The following is a 17996-nucleotide window of genomic DNA, read 5'->3' as shown; positions in this document are numbered from 1 at the left end:
CCGCTCCATCCCATCTACAGCAGAATGTAGCTGGGGGAAGAGAAAAGGAAACTGAGAAGAGAAAGTTTTGTGGTCTGGTGGTAAGAATAACGCTGGCTCCCCTTCTTCCCCTACTTTAGAGAACACCTGTCTCCGAAACCAGTATCGCTGCAGCAACGGCAACTGTATCAACAGCATTTGGTGGTGTGATTTCGACAATGACTGTGGAGACATGAGTGACGAGAGAAATTGCCGTGAGTCTCCAGGCGTAGACGTGCACATTCATTGGTCAGAGGCCAGGGTGGTCCTTCTGGCTTGAGGCCTTGTAGTTTGTGGTTCTGGCTAGACACAACTGTGATGTTTATCTAAATGGATGGGATGTGGGCAAAACCCCACATATAAATATATGTTATGGTATCAGTGTATTACATGTGTAAATTTAAGCCACCTCTATACTTATATTTCCACATTCGAGGGTGAAACTGAGCTGACTGGACAGTGTGGCCCATGAGCTTGGTGTGTGCACTGTAATACTGGGTATCGTCACTGGAAGCGCAGGGGTGCATGACATCATTTGATTTGTTAATTCAACACCGGGACATTTCAAAGTCAGGCAACAGGTGTCACCTCCTGTGCCACTTCTGTTAGGTGATGCAGGTGCATGCCAAGCTGAAGAGAGATTGTTGTAACTGGTCAGTGGCACCCTCGGGCCTGACATGTGGAGGAATGTTGGTAGGTATGTCATGTCCAAGTGACTTCTGCATTGAGTAGGTTCTAGGGTCCAACTCCAGTTTGCAGGCATAGAGACAGACGTCTACTTAACCTCAGCCCTCCTTTCCCAGCTTTGGTTTTAATGGTTTTTGAATCTCTTTATAAAGACATACACTTACTGATATTTCTTTAGCCCCTCTATCTCAGGCTCTTTGCTGGGCTTCCGATAGGTAGGGAAGTTTGTGTCTGAGAAGCCAGTGGCCAGTACAGTAGAGTCAGCAGAGTACTGTGTAGCAGGATAAGTAACTATATTGTCTGGGGAAGGCACCCCAACCAGCTCCCATATGCACCGACGAGGGCGCCTGGGGAGCTCTGATCAGAGGTAGAGTGAGGAGCATGGGGAGCACTGAGCAGAGGTAGGGTGAGGAGCATGGGGAGCATTGAGCAGAGGTAGAGTGAGGAGCATCGGGAGCACTGAGCAGAGGTAGGGTGAGGAGCATGGGGAGCACTGAGCAGAGGTAGGGTGAGGAGCATGGGGAGCACTAAGCAGAGGTAGAGTGAGGAGCATGGGGAGCACTGAGCAGAGGTAGGGTGAGGAGCATGGGGAACATTGAGCAGAGGTAGAGTGAGGAGCATGGGGAGCACTGAGCAGAGGTAGAGTGAGGAGCATGGGGAGCACTGAGCAGAGGTTGAGTGATGACAATGGAGGTTCGTGCTCCCACTCCTGTGGACGATAGGGCAGGTAGGATACGATGTATAACCCAGATCAGCAGTTTTTGGATGTTACTGGAATAGCAGACAGGAACCACCCATGTGCCGTGGTAAGGACTTGCCTTTGGAAGGATAAACAGTGAGTGGAATTGAACTGGATGAGAGAGAGCCTGACTGCAAGCAGGGAACCCAGACATGGCAGATCTGTCTTTCATATCAATTACTCTGGGCTACCCAGAGACTCTCTCACCATTTGAACTATAGAACAGGTTGATGAGGGAAGCCTGTGGGCCCTGACAGATGTGTGTAGGCCTTCCATGGAGCACATGCTGAGGCCCTGCGTGCCTTAACATGGGTAATAGCTTTATCACAGGCTTATCTAGCTTGCATCTAACGTAACTCATCAGGTTCACATGGGCCTTGCAATGCCCTTCTCTGCCCTCCTTGGCTTGTTGGAAGTTTTGTATGAGCCCTTATACACTCCCATTCTTCCTTGAACTCAGTGCATGCTTTTCCCATCCAGGGAAATGACTGTATTAGTTCTTCTCTCCTATATTCCATCCCAGCACCACTTTCCTCTCCCTCCTGTCCTCTCAGTCCCTCCCACCACCCCTCTCCTCCAGATCCACTCCTCTATTTTCCTTCGGAAAAGAGCAGGTCTCCCAGGGATATCAACCGAACATGGCATAACAAGTTATAAAATGACCAGGCACACACCACATACCCTCATATCAAGGCTGACGGAGGCAACCTGGTAGGAGGAAAAGGTTTCCCAAAGCAGGAACAAGAGTCAGAGATAGCTCCTGCTCCCATTGTTAGGAGTCCCACAAAACACCCAGCTCTAAAACCACAACACATGTGCAGAGGACCCACACAGACTCCCTGATAGTCACCGTGGTCTCTGTGAGCCCTTATGAGCCCTGGCTAATTGATGCTGTGGGCCGTGTTGTCATGGTGCAAAGGGGTATCTTAAGTGGCAGATTGGGAAAGGCTTGTGCCTCTGGTTGTCTTTATTTTTTTTTAATATACCTTTTTCCATTTATCTATGTTGCAGGAAGGCGTGATGTTTGTGAGGGGATGGGCAAATCTCTTTTAAAACATTAATAAATATTATTAAGTAATAGAAGAGATAATGGAAGGGAAATATTCCATGTATGGCTATGGGAAATAGCTCAGGCATTAGGCATAGCAGAAATAAAGAAAACTTAGCTGTCTTTCCTGTGCCCTGGGCTCAGGGTCTCCTAAAAGCTCCGTTTGTGCACAGAAGCCATGACCTCTGTGTTTGTGCAGGTGGCTACTGGCCACAAGACTGGCCTCCCACAGCTGGAGCCCGTTGACTCAGATTTCTGAACAGTGTGAACCCCTGCAGTGGGTGAAATATGGGGCTGGCTCTGTCCTCCTGGTTTGGTGTCTGTCAGCTGAGGTTGAGAGCACCCCTCACTCCCATCTTGCCCTTAGACAAACTTTTCTCTCCTCTCTCTCACATATCTGAACCTACGTGGCTTAGGTCTTCACATGTGGGATGTGACAGGGGTGAGGTGATAAAGAATGGCGGGCATTTGAAAGCTCTCCCCTGGGAACCAAACTGAGGGGTCAGATCCGTCTCTCATGGCCTCTCCTTATCTAGGAGTGACATGCCTGTCTGCCTATCCAGATGGTGAGCAAAGCTCTGTCCTCAGGCCTGGTTGCAGGACAGAGTAGGTGTGGCAGGGTGCCGTGGCATGGGGTGACTGCTCAGCCACCCTGTCAGCTGCTGGAGAAGAGCAGAGGGGACTTGCAGGCGACTTGGGAGGGATGTTGTCAGTCATTTTCCTCCCTTAAACAGACTCCTGCAGCTGGATGGGTACCAGGCACTCAGGTTTTCACACGAATCCCCTGTAGTCTTGTCATTTTGTATTCATTCCCTGCCTCCTACCACGAGCTCAATTACAGAGAAGAAATGGAACCTCAAGTAAGAGCTGCCGGGGACATCTAGCAACAATGTTGCCATTTGGGGTTTTATTGTACTGGGAACCTCCACCCTCTGTTAGTGTGCTTTGTGTCAGCTCCTTAGTAGCTTGGAGAACAGCCTTCCTTTCCTCATTTCTCCTCAGGGTCTTTTCCCTGGGCCTCTGGGTTTCTGGATCGAGTGAATAGGGAACGAGTGAATCGGGTTTCAGACCGATCCTTATGATGTTGAGGCATGCTGAGGGAGAAGAGAGACACTGTTAGGAGTCCATTACCTCTACAGTCTGCTTGATAGCCTGTGGCCCTAGCCCTGGACTCTCCTGTATCCACAGTAATGCACCAGGTGGCAGTTATCTCTGTCAATCTCAGAGAGAAGTGGGGTGCAAAGGATAAGGACCCATAAACTGTAGATGGCAGAGCGAGTCCTGGCTGACCATGACACAGTTGCTTCACCTTCGCCTTACAGCAGAGGAAATGGTAGCTTAGGGAGAGTTAGTGCGAGGATTTAGTCCCCAGCCCTTACTGAGTGCAGATATAACATTCGCTTCTGCTGTAAGATTCTGGGTATGCGTTCCTTTCACCTGTTCGATGTGTGCCAGCTGCTGGTAGGGGATGGGACATCTCTCACAGACAACAGAGTTTATGTTGCTTGCTTGGAAAGAGCGCTTGACATGCTGGAAGGATTTTAGGGGCTACTTCAGCCCCGCACTTCCTCTCCCAGCCAGACAGCAGTGTCTCACGCTCTGGGCCCCATTTCTGTGTACATACAGCCCTGAGAAACACATGCCCTTACCTAGCTTGGGTGGGAGTTTCAGGTTCCTGTGCGTTTTTGTTTCTGCCGTGAGCTCGGGTGTAGTTCTTGTTATAATTGAAGTCTGCCTTCCTTTAGCTTTAACTGCTAGTCTGGTGGGGAGGTTTGTAGCAGGAAGGGATGAACTGGGCATAACAAATGTGTCAATATGTCGCTTCTTTCTCACCGTAGCCACGACGGTCTGTGATGCAGACACTCAGTTCCGGTGCCAGGAGTCGGGGACTTGCATTCCACTCTCCTATAAGTGTGACCTTGAAGATGACTGTGGAGATAACAGTGATGAGAGTCACTGTGGTAAGGGGGTATTCCTGGGAGGGTCCTCACACTGCTCACAGGGCTGTGCTCGTGGATGGGGTGGACTGGAGTCGGGAATTTCTGATGGACAGTTTGGAACTTATCATCTCCCACCTCCATGCCCACCTCTACCCTCATATCAGGGGCCTGTCATGTCTCTCCTCTGCCCAGTTTTTGTAGAGCCACTTCGATGTCTTTCATGTACATTCAATTACTCTGAAAACACTGATCTCTGGCTAGTGGTCATCTAGACCCCACCTCCATCACTTATTCTTGATCAGCCTTTGTTTTCCAATCTGAAAAATAGGTCCAGTTTTCTCTTTTAGACAATCTATACAAGACGTGAAAGCAAGGATGCATGTTTACTGAGTGAAGTCAATTAGCCCTTTTGTTTTTGTCATTTTATTTATTGTTATTATGTGTGGCCATGATGTATATGTGAGTGTGTGCGCCATGGTTTGTCTGGGGTGTGTGTGGTCGTCTGTGTGTGTGTGTGTGTGTGTGTGTGTGTGTGTGTAGGGGGAACAAATTTGGAACCAGTTCTCACCTTCCCACCTTTACAAGGGTTGTGGGGATCGAACTCATGCTGTTGGGCTTGCACTTTATCCACTGAGCCATCTTTATGCTTTCCCCCCACACCCATTGGATTCTTAATAACAATAGCTATCCCTCACCTCTGAGCCAGTGGGATGCTGGCCCCAGGATCTTCAACTGTGGCCTTTAATTTCCATTTTTCTTTTTTTTAGACAAGTTTTCTATATAGCCTAGGGTGGCTTGGCACTCCAGAGCTTCCTGTCTCAGTTTCCTGCATGCTGGCACTGCAGACACATGCCTCTGCGCCCAGCTGCACAGATTTATCGTTGTTCTCTTTAAACCAAGCTACTGTCATAACCTCTGTTAGGAGCTGGCGGATAGCACTGATGTAGCACCGGCTCTCTAAAAGGATGGTTTTGTAGATTTGGAGTTCTAATAGGTTGCCATCACCGGGACTAGCAGGGCCTCCTGTCTACTCTTCGACTGGGATCCTCCTTAATGATCTCCTTAGTGGGATTTTCCAATATGGCAGGATCTCTTCATGTCAGAGTGGGGAGCTGAGGCTCATGTCTCCTCTTCTGTATAGCCTTTCTCTGGCAGGCCACTGTCCTGCCAATGTTTTGAGCAGGCACTTCTCTGAAGCTGTTACTTACAGTAGAAGGAGATTTGATGCAGTGTGAGTAGTGCAGGAGCCCGGAGCACCTATCAGTCTAGAAGGAGAGTGAGAATGGAGGGCAGATGCCAACACAGACATGGTGATGAGTTGCTGAGGTGCTCTTGGTCCTCCCTTCTGTCCACAAGGCCAGGGCCAGGCAAGCTGGGCATGTGCACACGGATGGCCAGGGCCGGCTTTGTTTGCTACGAGCAGGTGGTTTGACTCACAGGGGCTAGACCTAGTGGAACAGGGGCTGTTCGCAAATCATTTTAGCACAAATTATTGAACATATTTAAGGCCACTTTTGTGTAAAGTGTTCCTTGTCCTGGCTAGAGAGGGGATGGGGATTTATGTTTTAATTTTTTTGTTTCATAATATCCTTTTATCAAATGCCATCCAAAAATGGCCTTGGGATGACAACTCTTTCCATCAGTCTTTCCTTCCTGCCCCAGAACTCAGAGGGTGAAATGTGTGGATACAGTAGAAGTGTACTTTCCCCTAGAAGAAATGTGACCCCACATGGTTCCAAGTCTCTGTGCTTGTCTAGCTCCCTGTCTGGGTACCAGTCAGGCACTCGATAGCTCAGCATCCCTGTGCTCCATCCCCATTCTGGGTTCATGGCTCATTCCTGCTCATTGGCCCTGAAACCTTCACAAGATCCTACTTGGTGCAGTTCTCCGATGCTGGTCTGCTGCATAAGCCTGACTCTTCATGACCTCATGACTTCATAACCTCATTCACCACCTTTGCTATCACCCGGTCTTTGAGAAAAGCAACTTGGACAGCTGTCCTGAGTCCCATGATTGGCTATTCTTATTTGCTTTCATCTTTCAAATTATTCTAATAGTTATTATATATCAGAGGTGTGTGTGTGTGTGTGTGTGTGTGTGTGTACACGTACATGCACTGTGCCACACATGTGGAGGTAAGAGGACAACTTTATGAGTTCTCTCCTTCCACATTTACATGGTGTCTTAGGATTTCTACTGCTGTTACCAATAAAAGCTCTTATAAAGGACAATGTTTAATTGGGGCTAGTTTACAGGATCAGAGCTTCAGACCATTATTATCTAGGTGGGAAGCATGGCATTGTGCAGGCAGACATGGGGCTGGAGGAGCCAGAAGTTCTACATCTTTATCCAAAGGCAGCTAGGATGAGGATCACAAAGCCCACACCCTCGTAACACACTTCCTTTAACACGGCCATATCTCCTAATAGTGCCACTCCCTGGGCCAAGCATAGTCAACCCATCACACGGGTTCTGAGGATAAAATGAAGGCTATCAGGCTAACATGGCAAGAACCTTCATCTGCTGCACTGAGCCAGTCACCTACTCCACTTCTCCTGGCTTTTTGAGGCTTAAGGCAATTCCACTTGGAAATTCTGTGTCTCCATCCTTTTAGGCTTCTGTGAAAAAATAAAATTTAGACCATATGACTTAAAAGCAGTAGAGATTAATTTTTCCTTGTCTTGGAGTCTGGGAGTTTCCAGATCAAGGTACCAGTAGATTCAGTCTTGTGAAGTGCTGGCCTATCATATGCTATGTTCTCTGTGTCCCTGGGAGGCAGAAGTGGTGAAGAGAGCCTGCCTTCTCCCTCAGAGAAGTCATAGATCCCACTCTTAATCACCTTTTAAAGGCCCTGTCTCTTGATCTGCTGCATCAATGATGAATTCCTTGTAGGGGGTTGGAGGTAGGGGTATGTTCAGGCCTCAGTGGGATTTTTGTGATTCCCCAGGACCTAAAAGAGATATGGGGAAACCTTGCTTCTTTGGGCCAAGTGCACTGCATCATTGGCTCCAGGAACCATTCCCTCTGGAGAGCAAAGCCATTGGCGCCCCAGAGGGGACCCCAGAGGGAAGACCTGAGTTCTATCCCCTTCCCCAGCAGTCTCAACACTAGAGCCACTTTCCTTGAGGCGAGCATCTTCCAGTGAGCAGCCCACAGCTCTCCCTCAACAACAAGCTGTGTCTCTAGCATCTCGGGCTCTCTGGCCTCCCTCATCAGTATATACTAACTTCGGTCTCATTGCCATAGCAGGTGCAGAAATGTTTGTGGAGTACATAGAGAATGTCATGATAAATGGGAGAGGCCGTTTGTTTTCTCAGACTCTCTGGGTGTCGGTATCGTAGCACATCTAGAAGCCATTTGCAACATGCATGGCTTCTGTCCACCATGTCTGCATGGTCCATCCGTGATGGACGGCTCCTGGTGAAGGTCTCTGTGTCTCTACTGTCTGAACAATTGGTGGCATGTGTCCGTTTCTGACTTCTTAGATGTCTAACCTTGGAGGCAGAGTTCGGAGCATGCCCCGCCTCCCATCTCCAACCCCTGCTGTGCTTTCTTCTCACAGAGATGCACCAGTGTCGTAGCGACGAGTTCAACTGCAGCTCTGGGATGTGCATCCGGTCCTCCTGGGTGTGCGATGGAGACAACGACTGTAGGGACTGGTCTGATGAAGCCAACTGTACTGGTTAGTACTTCCTAGATCCAGTTAATAAAGCTTATTTAGTTGTAGGCTAGTTAGCATTTAGGCCTCAAGTGAGCATAGAAATTAGATACCGAGAATTCGTGTCAGAAACATGTTAGCCTTCCTCGGAGCTTGTGTGTAATGAGGTGGGAGCTATGATCATAACTCCAGTGTTCTGGGGGAATCTATATTCTGGATTCATTTTCTTAGTCCCTAGTTAGTTAGGATTGCAAGTAAGAAACGATTTACATAGACTGATGTTGGTCTAAGAATGATGTCTTTTTTAATATTTATTTTTAATCCTATGTGTATTTGGTGTTTTGCCTGCATGTATGTATTTGTGCCATGTGCATGCAGCACCCTTAGAGAATGTCAGAGAAGGGCATCCCATCCTCTAGAACTGCTTGCAGATGGGTGAGAGCTGTCAAGTCCATGGTTTGAGCTGCACTAAACTATTAAGTGTTCTCTAAAAGGGTTAAAATGCAAACGGGGCTTGTATTTCTTTGAGGTAAGATTTTATCCTTGGCAACATCATCATGTGTGGGGAAGGAGTGTTGGGTGGTATAAGATAGGGGCTGTGTTCCACTTCCTCTCTTGGTTTCACGCATGCCTACGTTATTTTTGTGAATGACTGAATGGCAGTGTTTGTGGGAATGGTGAACCCTGGGGAGTTCATTGAGTTGGGAATTTTGTGAGAAACGAACACAAGTCCATCTTACTATCCTTCCTGGTGAGCCTATGTTTTTATATGACTATAACTTTTCAAGAACTAAAATTAGAATTAAAAAAATTCCCTAATTCCTGGATTCCTCTAGAAGCTGGAATTCAGTTTGGTTCTAAGCACTGTAAAACAATGGCCCTGTGTATTATTGGGATGCTAAATAATATCCCCCAATCTCAGCCCTGAGAAGGCCACATGTTTTTTTGGGTGTGGTCTCCCCTAGAAGGGTGAAGGACCATTCTTGTGTGCAGTGTGTGTGGCCTATTGAGGAGGGAAACCTAGACTGTCATGGGAACTACCATGAGCCCAGAAGCACGTGGATACTGTCTGCAGGCTTGATTTGGAAAGATAATTAGTTAACTTGTTAGAAGGGTGCATCCAGGCATTCGGTATGTAAATTGCAGCATGGTTGAATACCTTGTCAGTACTGCCATGTTAGACAAACCCAGCTTGCAGCAGCTTGTTCCAGATTTCTGGAATGAATTAACACTTCAGAAATATGGGTGGGCGTGTTATAAACAACAGGTCTTATCTGTGCTTTCCTGTAGACAGGGTTGCAACTTTGTTTTGCCATTTAGCTACAACCTTGAGCCAATGGTTCTTCAAACCCTTTTAAGATAGATTCTCCTTCTTGCCATTTCAGAATAGTTGGAGGGTGGATTTGAGCTCATTCTGCTGATGGGTGTGACACATCATTTCCTGATCTATGATTTAAGACAAAGAGAATGGCTCAAGGTGGGCTGTCCTGGTGGACGCAGCTCACTGTGCTCTGAGTTGACAGTGTTCTCATTCTAACCCACTACTTTGCTATCCAGGGTCCGTTTGAGGTCTTTATTTCTTTAAAAACATCCTAATTGTTTCGATGTTCACTCCAGGAAGAATTTCTTTGTACTTGTAACATCCTTCTTCTCTCATAGGTGTATCAGCACTTTAAATCCTTGCCCACCATTCCAAAATTAAAACGCTTAGTAAACTATTTAAAAGCACTGGACAGGTAATATTTTGGTTTTGTCTTTTAAAACCTTGAACATGAGGACTGGGAGTGTAGTCAGTGATACAATATTTGCCCAGCATGATTCAGACCCTAGGTTTGATTCCCATCACTTCTAAATAAATTAATTAATAAATAAAAAATAAATATCTAAAATTAGTCAGTTATTACTTGTTTCTATCTATCCACCTACCTATCATCTGTCTGTCTGTCTACCTACCATCTATCTATCATCTATTTGTCTATTATCTATCATCTATCTATCAATCACCTATCTGTCTATCTATCTATTATCTATTTATCTATCATCTATCAATCGTCTATCTATCTGTCTGTCTGTCTGTCTGCCTGTCTGCCTGTCTGTCTATCTGTCTATCTGTCTATCTAGTGTGTGTGCGGCATGGGTACACACACCTGTGAAGATGTATGGAAGTCACAGGACAGCTTTCAGGAGTCAGTCTTTTCTTCTACCACATAGATCCCAGGGACTTAACTCAGGTTGTCAGGACTGGCAGCAAGTGCCTCCCTCCAGCTGCTAAACCCGCTCCCATCTGCTAAGTCTCCCTGCTGCCATCTTACTACTTTTAGTGGCCGGACTTATTTGTCAGTGTGTCACTTTACCAGCTGTTGCCTTGTGCCCGTGTATGAACCTTCAATGGTTCTTACAACAGAAGACTGAGGTTGCTAAACCATCTCAGGGCTTTGTGAGTATTGATGTGTCGCTAGCCCCTAGTCTCAGGTTCAAATGAGTCTGGATTTCCTCATTTATCGTATTTTCCTGTAATTTTATGGATGGGGTTATTCCAGTTCTTATAGACTCCTGTGCTCATTTTAATTCTCTTCTCAGAGAAGCTGTAATAATGACATCCTTGTTTCTATACTTTTTATTGTGATAGAAGTTCACGTATTTTCTTTCGATACTTGTTTTCTTTTCAAGATCTGAGAATTTATGCTTTCTATCTGTTCTTGGATCTCGCAGTCAAGTAGTTCATGATGGTCCCTGGTCCTCAGCAGCTTCTCTCAGCCCTTCACTGGGCAGCACCATCCTGTTGCTCCTTCTTCCTGTGTTTATATTGATTCCTTTGGACTCTTAGCTGGATGCTGAGTTACTTCTTTAGAGCTGCCTTCCACTTCTTCAGTTCTCTTTTCAGCTAAATCTAATCCTTATTTCTATGGCTGTAGATATTTTTTTTAAAAAAAATATAAAACATCTATGTTTTTAAAATGAATACATTTTCAAATAAATAAATATTATGTCTAAAACATCTAGTTATTTTTCAGTGATAACCTGTAATTCTTCCTAGTTCTCTTTCTGCTTTTTTTTATATCACTAATTATTCAAGTTTAGCTCTATTCATACATCTTTCTCCGGGTGCACTCCGCAGCAATCCAGTGCTTTATAAGAAGTGAGACAGAGCTTTTCCTCCTTAGATTTTAGTATCCATCTGTTTAGGCCCGATTATGTGGTAATGACTTTAATCACGTGTTCCAACTGATGTTGATAAGTTGGGGAAAATCAAAGTCAGAGAGGAAGTGGTAGGATGCCTCTGATACTCACCCCACTGTACCCCCCCCCCGACACACACACACACACACACACACACACACACACACACACACACACACACACACAGTTACAGTGAATCTCATCATCCTGAGTCTCCAAATGGCACAGCCTGGACCTGTCATTCTCTCCATGTGGGTAACTGAAGTGTTATTTTTGAGCATATATTATTTCTCACACACTTAAAATCAGAGGACTAGTCAATTACTCAGAAGATTTTAGTGGTTAACCCAGAAAAGGAGAAGGCGATCCATTCCAGGCATGCCGGGTCAGTTGAGTAAACTTGAAAGCTGATTAATCCTTCTGATCTCTGCCTCTGGGCTACAATCTGGAGATCTCGGACACACCTCCTAGACTGTCATTTGGAAACCCGACTGGCACTCTGCAATTGTTATCAGTTAGAAACAAAGTGCACAAGCCGAATAACAAGAAGACCCTCCAGGTAAAAGCCTTAAGTGAGTTTATGCTCTGTGAAAACGAGCCAAGGCTGAGGTTGGTCAGAGGACGTCGACTCTCAGCATCGATAAATCAGAGTGTAGGTAATGGCTGTTGCTAGACAGATACTCATGTAACACGCACCGCTCATAGATTCCGCTTTTCAGCATGAGTGTATTTTAAAAGATGTTTAATGGATTCTAAGTGCCCTCGCTTGTAAACATTGAGAGGTCCCTGTGGACTTAAATACGTGCTTCTTTGGTCTTCAAAGAGATGAAAAGACAGATAATGGATTGTATGTGTTTCAAAATAGTTTGAAGAAATGGGTTCTGGGTATTTCTGAGTATTGTCAAAGAACAGCCTTCAATTCCGTAGAAATTCTGGTAGACACGACCCATTTTTCTAACCCTCCAACAGTCATCTGAACTGGATAAAACTGTAGCTTGCTCCCAACAGACCTCTCTGGTTGGATTTTCTCCTCCTTTTGGGAGGTCGTCTTACAGCAGGGGCCACAAGGAACTTGTCTAGGTTACAATATCTCCTTGCCCGTGTTCTCACTCTCTACTGTTTGGCTCACTATCAATGGCCTACCCCTATCCAAACATGTTAAATAGAAAATTCCAGAAATAAATAATCTTTACATTGTAAATGAGTTTTATTAGCCATGTTTTAATTGTCCTATTTTATTATTAACTTGTTTGGTTTTTTTAATTTTTATTTTTTATTTCAAATATTTTTATTTAATTTTAATTTTTAATTATTATTATTATTAACTAACTTATAGATTCTATTTCTTTGATTGAAACATCATAGGAATATATGTTAGAATATACATATGCAGTGTTCAGTAGTATCTAAAGTTCTAGATATCCATACAGTGTCTTGAAGTGTGCTCCCTGTAAATCAGGGGACAACTGTGTGCTTCCTTGTGTTACTTGTGAACAACACAAATTCTGGCTTTTCTTCAGCAGTGAATAGATAAAAACAGCTTCTTGTTTATTTTTCATGAGAGAACCATTATACTGTTGGTTTGGGTTGATGCAAAGCATTATATATTTGAGATTTGGAGATATGTTTAATGATATTTTATATACAAATGAAGCCGTTAGTTTATGACAGCACCTCTAGGGCTGGGTGTGGTGGTATAGCCTTTAATCCCAGCATTGGGAGGCAGAGAAAGGTTGATTTTTATAAGTTCAAAGCCAGCCTGGTCTACCGTGAGTTCCTCGAGCAGCCAAGGATACATAGAGAGAACCTAACTCAGAATAAACAAACAAATAAATAAATGAGGAAACCAAAATAAAGCGAAAACCTGCATCTCTTTGTTAAACTGATTTCTTGTTAACTCCGCAGTTCTCAACCCGTGGGCTGCTACCCCTTAGATGCCTGAATGACCCTTTTCGCAGGGGTCCCATGTCAGATATGCTGCATATTCAGTATCTACATTATAATTTATAACAGTAACAAGATTACAGTTATGAAGTAGCAATCAAAGAAGTTTATGGTTGTGGGGCCATCACATGACCTGTATTAAGAGGTCACAGTGTTAGGATGGTTGAGAATCACTGTTTTAGGTGATGGTACTGGACACTCGATGTGTCCGCTGTTGCTCTCGCCTTTATAGAAGATTTACGTCATTCCTGGTCCCCAGCTTGCTTTCTTTTAGAATCTGGACAAATCCCTTGTGTTCTGTGACCCTGGAAGTGTCATTTAGAATTGCATAGAATCATGTCACTTCATAACTTAGAAGAACTCTCAAGACGCTAGGCCTCCCTCCAGACCAGTTGCTGAAGAAGGTCTAGAAGCTTCTGTTAGAACACATGGCATCTCTCATCTTGTGGCATCTGTAGGGAGGAACCTTCCGTGAGAGCATTCAGTAGCAGCACACTGAAGAGGAAGGGCCCGCTGTAGAGCCACACTGCCTGCTGCTGTTACCCCACTGTCTGCTTCCTAGTCTTGCCAGCCAGCTCCTTTGTATAACATTCCATTGTTGTGAGAATCTTTCCTGTAGGTGCCTAGGCCTGTCCACTGACTCATGCCACACTGTGATGCCTGTTGAGACATTTCTGAATTAATTCTTGGTGACCTTGGCCCTTGTGCACAGGAGCCATTTATATCGCAGTGATGTTTTCTCTAGCGCTGCCTTCTCTTTTCTCTTTCTAAGTGATTGTGGTTGATATGAAGCTCTATCACTGGCTGGTGCATAGTAATGGAGAGTTAGTGCTCCCCAATCTCCGAGTGCTCCCCACTCTCCGAGTGCTCCCTACTCTTAGTGGCTCCCTGGTCTTCTGTCTCTCACCCTCATGTGTCTCTTTAGCAGCAAAGATATTACCAAGAGAAAAAGACTTGTACCTCCGCTGCTCCCAAAGTCTCCACCTTGATATCTAGCTTAGAACTTTCTCCGGGTGGGAAGAATGACTCTCGTCCTCTTTTTGTTGGCAGCCATCTATCATACCTGTGAGGCCTCCAACTTCCAGTGCCACAATGGCCACTGCATCCCCCAGCGATGGGCATGTGACGGTGATGCGGATTGCCAGGATGGCTCTGACGAAGATCCCGTCAGCTGTGGTAAAGGCAGATCCCCGGCCCTCTTCCCCAGGGTCCGTCATTAAGGGGAGGGGCAGCCAATGAGCAGGGAGGTGAAACATTGTTCTTTTGTGTTAACAGTCACACACACATACACACACACACACACACACACACACACACAGTAATAGAACCACATATACAGTACTTTTTCTACTAGATAGTTAACATTCCTTTGCCTGACATTCTAAATTTTCACAGTAGAGTCGCTGGGGTCAATATCCTTATGTAAGCCCTACACACTCTTCTCCTTTCAGAGTCCTTCTTCCATATTCCTGCATTCCCTGTAGCGAGCATTTTTATGAAAGAGGCATATTTCCTTTATATTAGTTGCGATCCCCTGGTTTATCCAGTTGATCTTTGCTGGGCCTTTGAGAGCATCCCCTCTCACTGTTAAAACAGCACAATGTTCCATGTCCTTAGAAGGCCTGTTCTGCCTTTGTGCTATTTCGGGGGACGATTTGCACAGCATGGACTCATGGTGGCAGAGGTTCCCATGCCTTCCCATGGTTCCCTTCTGGCTAGATTATCTTAAGTGCTATCTGCCCATCCTGAGCTGCACATTCCTCCTCACCTCCCCTGATGTGAGACTTCATCGTCCCACTAATTTTCAGGAATTTATGACTGTGCCTCTCTTCTGTTCTACCCTCTTTCCAAAATGTTTTTTTTTTTTTTTCAAAGCAGCATTAAGTATTTTCCCAAGTCATAGACTCGTGGGCCTTTTTTTTTTTTTTCTATCTGAATGATGCTCTTTGACTAATTTTCTAGGAATACCATTTGCAACGCATTTCCTTGCCTTAGAATCTAGTCTCTGTAGAGTGAACCGACCGCAGGGTATTAGGCTCTCAAAGACTGTGCCTGCCCTGGTAACTGCCTTCACTTCTAGCAGTGCCCCGCAGCTTAGGGCAGAGAGACTTAGGGTAACAGATCGGGCATCGGGATGCTTTAGTTCTGGTTTCAGTCTCATCAGAGATGTCTGTGAAACCCCAGGCTCTCAACATCGCTAAGCAAACACACTCCAAAAGGGCTTTGCCTTCCGATTCCTTAAGAATAAGAATTAAGGTGCTAAGTGTTTTGTAGAGCATACAAAATCCTGAATTTAATAACGTGGATCTCATGTCCTTTTCTGTCCCTACTTGCTGAAGCTTTTCCCTTTCTTATAAAAATAAATAGAAAGAACGTAAGAGGGTCTAGAGTCAAAGTTGTCCCCCCCAGCCCCCCACCCACACCTGCTCCCACTCTCCTGTCTGCATACTTTATGCCCCTCTTGTAGAAAACCATACTTTAATGGTTTTATATATTGGTCAGTGTTTTTAAATGTTTAAGAATATTTCTGTGCATATATAGCTATGTGCTGTATAAGGATGTCTCAGTCAATGATGGGCTCTGTTTACGGTGGTCCTCTAGATGACACTGGAGATGTAAAGTTTCTATCAGGTAGCGACTCCAAGCCTCCTACCATCACGGTGAGATGTGTTATTTGTGGGCATGTGGCAGTGTTGGGATAATTAAGCCTTTAATGCTGCCAGCCACATACACATGTGGCACACACAACTGCATGTTGTGTGTGGTGCCACAGTGATAAGGCTTATGTGCACTGCTGTTTATGTGTTAACTACGTGATCCTTCTTATCATTCTTGTGGGCCAGCTAGTAGGGCCAGCCACTTTACCTGGTCCACTGCCACACCTCTCCTGTTTACCTCATCTCTCGAGAGCATGTGAAGTGACTGACCCGCATCTTGGTCTGTCTAGCTGCAGTCTTGGGATGTTCACACAGCAGCAAAACTAAATGAAGTATGATTATAAATTTGAAAGCACATGTGTTCTTTATACCTCTCATATACACATAACATGCCACGAATGGTATTTTGTACCTTGTTTTTGTTTTTGTTTTTTACATAGTTGTATATCCTAGATGATTTTTTTAAAAAAGTCTCCTTCAGCCTCATGTCACCTTTTGTTGAGCAGCCCCTCCATACAACATGCTACAACATGTCACAATGTAGCATTTGTGCTTCCGCTAAGCTCCAGGTGCCATTTTGTTCCTGCATTATTTTTTGAGTTGTGTAAACAGAATGCACATCTCCTTTTGGAGCTGCAGGATCAAATATATACGTCAGTTTGTACCTTTGCTAGCCAGTAACAAACTACCCTGGAGGTGGTGTGGTGCCTTGCCCTCTGCCAACAAGTGTGAGTGCCTGCCTGATTCTTCACTCTTGTTCCTCTGTAATTGACTTAAATTTCAGAGAAAAAGTGCAATGGATTCCACTGCCCAAACGGCACGTGCATCCCGTCCAGCAAGCATTGTGATGGGCTGAGGGACTGCCCCGACGGCTCCGATGAGCAGCACTGTGGTAAGTCCAATCCTTGCCCTGGTGGTTGCACCAATCTCTTCTTTACTACCTGGCCTCAGAGTTCTTGACCTAGGGAATGGGTCAGACAAGGAGACAGGGCCCGGGGAGAAAGGATGCATTATGATGAACAGGGTGATTAGGGCGCTTGAGCACGCTTAGGTAAACATTGCCATTTGGTTGCCATGTGTACCATCAGCTGCATGGTTCTTTTTGCCTGGGCACTTTCCTCTTCCACTTGCCTGCTTTCGTTAAAGTTTGTCACTCAGTATTACTTGAGGAGTATCTTAGGCCCCATTTCCATCCTAAAAAGATTGTCAGTGGTCCACGTCTGTGGAGAATGCTGGAAATAGCTGGGGACTTTTAAAAGCCACTGTGTCTGGGAGCGACTCCAGATGTTCTGAATTACTGAGAGTATGGCTCGGGTGTTAAGGTCGAAAGAGGTGTTCTGGTTTTGTTTTTACAGTGTTCCACGTGATTCTAATGTGCGGTACAGGTTGAGAATAAATGTGTTAGTACAGGTGTCTGATCTGGCCTCTAGGCAGGATCCGACCCATCACTCAAAAGCATGTGTGTTAGTGTAGGCACGGCTGACTGGCCTGTGGCCAGATTCATCCCAGTTCTTCTGAATGAAGTCACATTGAACACACTGTGTGATTCATGTGGCTGCTCTTGTGCTGTCATGGTAAAACTAAGTTAACAAAAGTTACTATATTCTAGGCTTCTATAAAACAAAGGCCACTATCTCTCTCTAATGGTGTGGGGCTCTCATGAGAACAACCTCTTAGGTTAGACATGTTTGTGTACTCGCGTGCGCGCGCGCGCGCGCGCACACACACACACACACACACACACACAATTTTGGAGAGAAGGCATATAATAAAGAATTGGTACCCAAGCATATGAAAGCTTTTAAAAGGCAGTTATTTCTCACATCCAGACTCCTTCTTGCTATGGGTTCTCATGATCTCTTCTTCACATGCATTTCTTTTCTTGATTTATTTATTTAATGTATATGAGCATCCTGTCTTCAGACACACCAGAGGCATTGGATTCAATTATAGATTGCTGTGAGCCACCATGTGGTTGCTGGGAATTGAACTCAGGACCTCTGGAAGAGCAAGCAGTGCTCTTAACCACTGAGCCATCTCTCCAGCCCCCTCACATGCATTTCCAGTGTCTGTTCTCACAGGGACACCTATCCTATTGTGATTTCTCTCATCCTGGTGACCTTTT

The 17996-nt window shown here is 45.3% G+C and overlaps 1 protein-coding gene across 2 annotated transcripts in view; it reads left to right on the top strand.

Moving 5' to 3' along the window:
* The window catches only part of Sorl1 (sortilin-related receptor, LDLR class A repeats-containing), a 159589-nt gene that overhangs the window by 101729 nt on the left and 39864 nt on the right, over window positions 1-17996 (top strand). For both annotated transcript variants that reach the window (NM_011436.4, NM_001357261.1), the window contains 5 exons: window positions 120-233; window positions 4331-4453; window positions 7995-8114; window positions 14265-14390; window positions 16656-16763. In NM_011436.4, the coding sequence (NP_035566.2) occupies window positions 120-233; window positions 4331-4453; window positions 7995-8114; window positions 14265-14390; window positions 16656-16763 (591 nt within the window). The remainder of the gene's footprint in view (window positions 1-119; window positions 234-4330; window positions 4454-7994; window positions 8115-14264; window positions 14391-16655; window positions 16764-17996) is intronic.

The sequence above is a fragment of the Mus musculus genome, chromosome 9, assembly GCF_000001635.26.
Source record: "Mus musculus strain C57BL/6J chromosome 9, GRCm38.p6 C57BL/6J".
NCBI lineage: Eukaryota > Metazoa > Chordata > Mammalia > Rodentia > Muridae > Mus > Mus musculus.
This window is presented reverse-complemented; position numbering and strand designations above follow the sequence as displayed.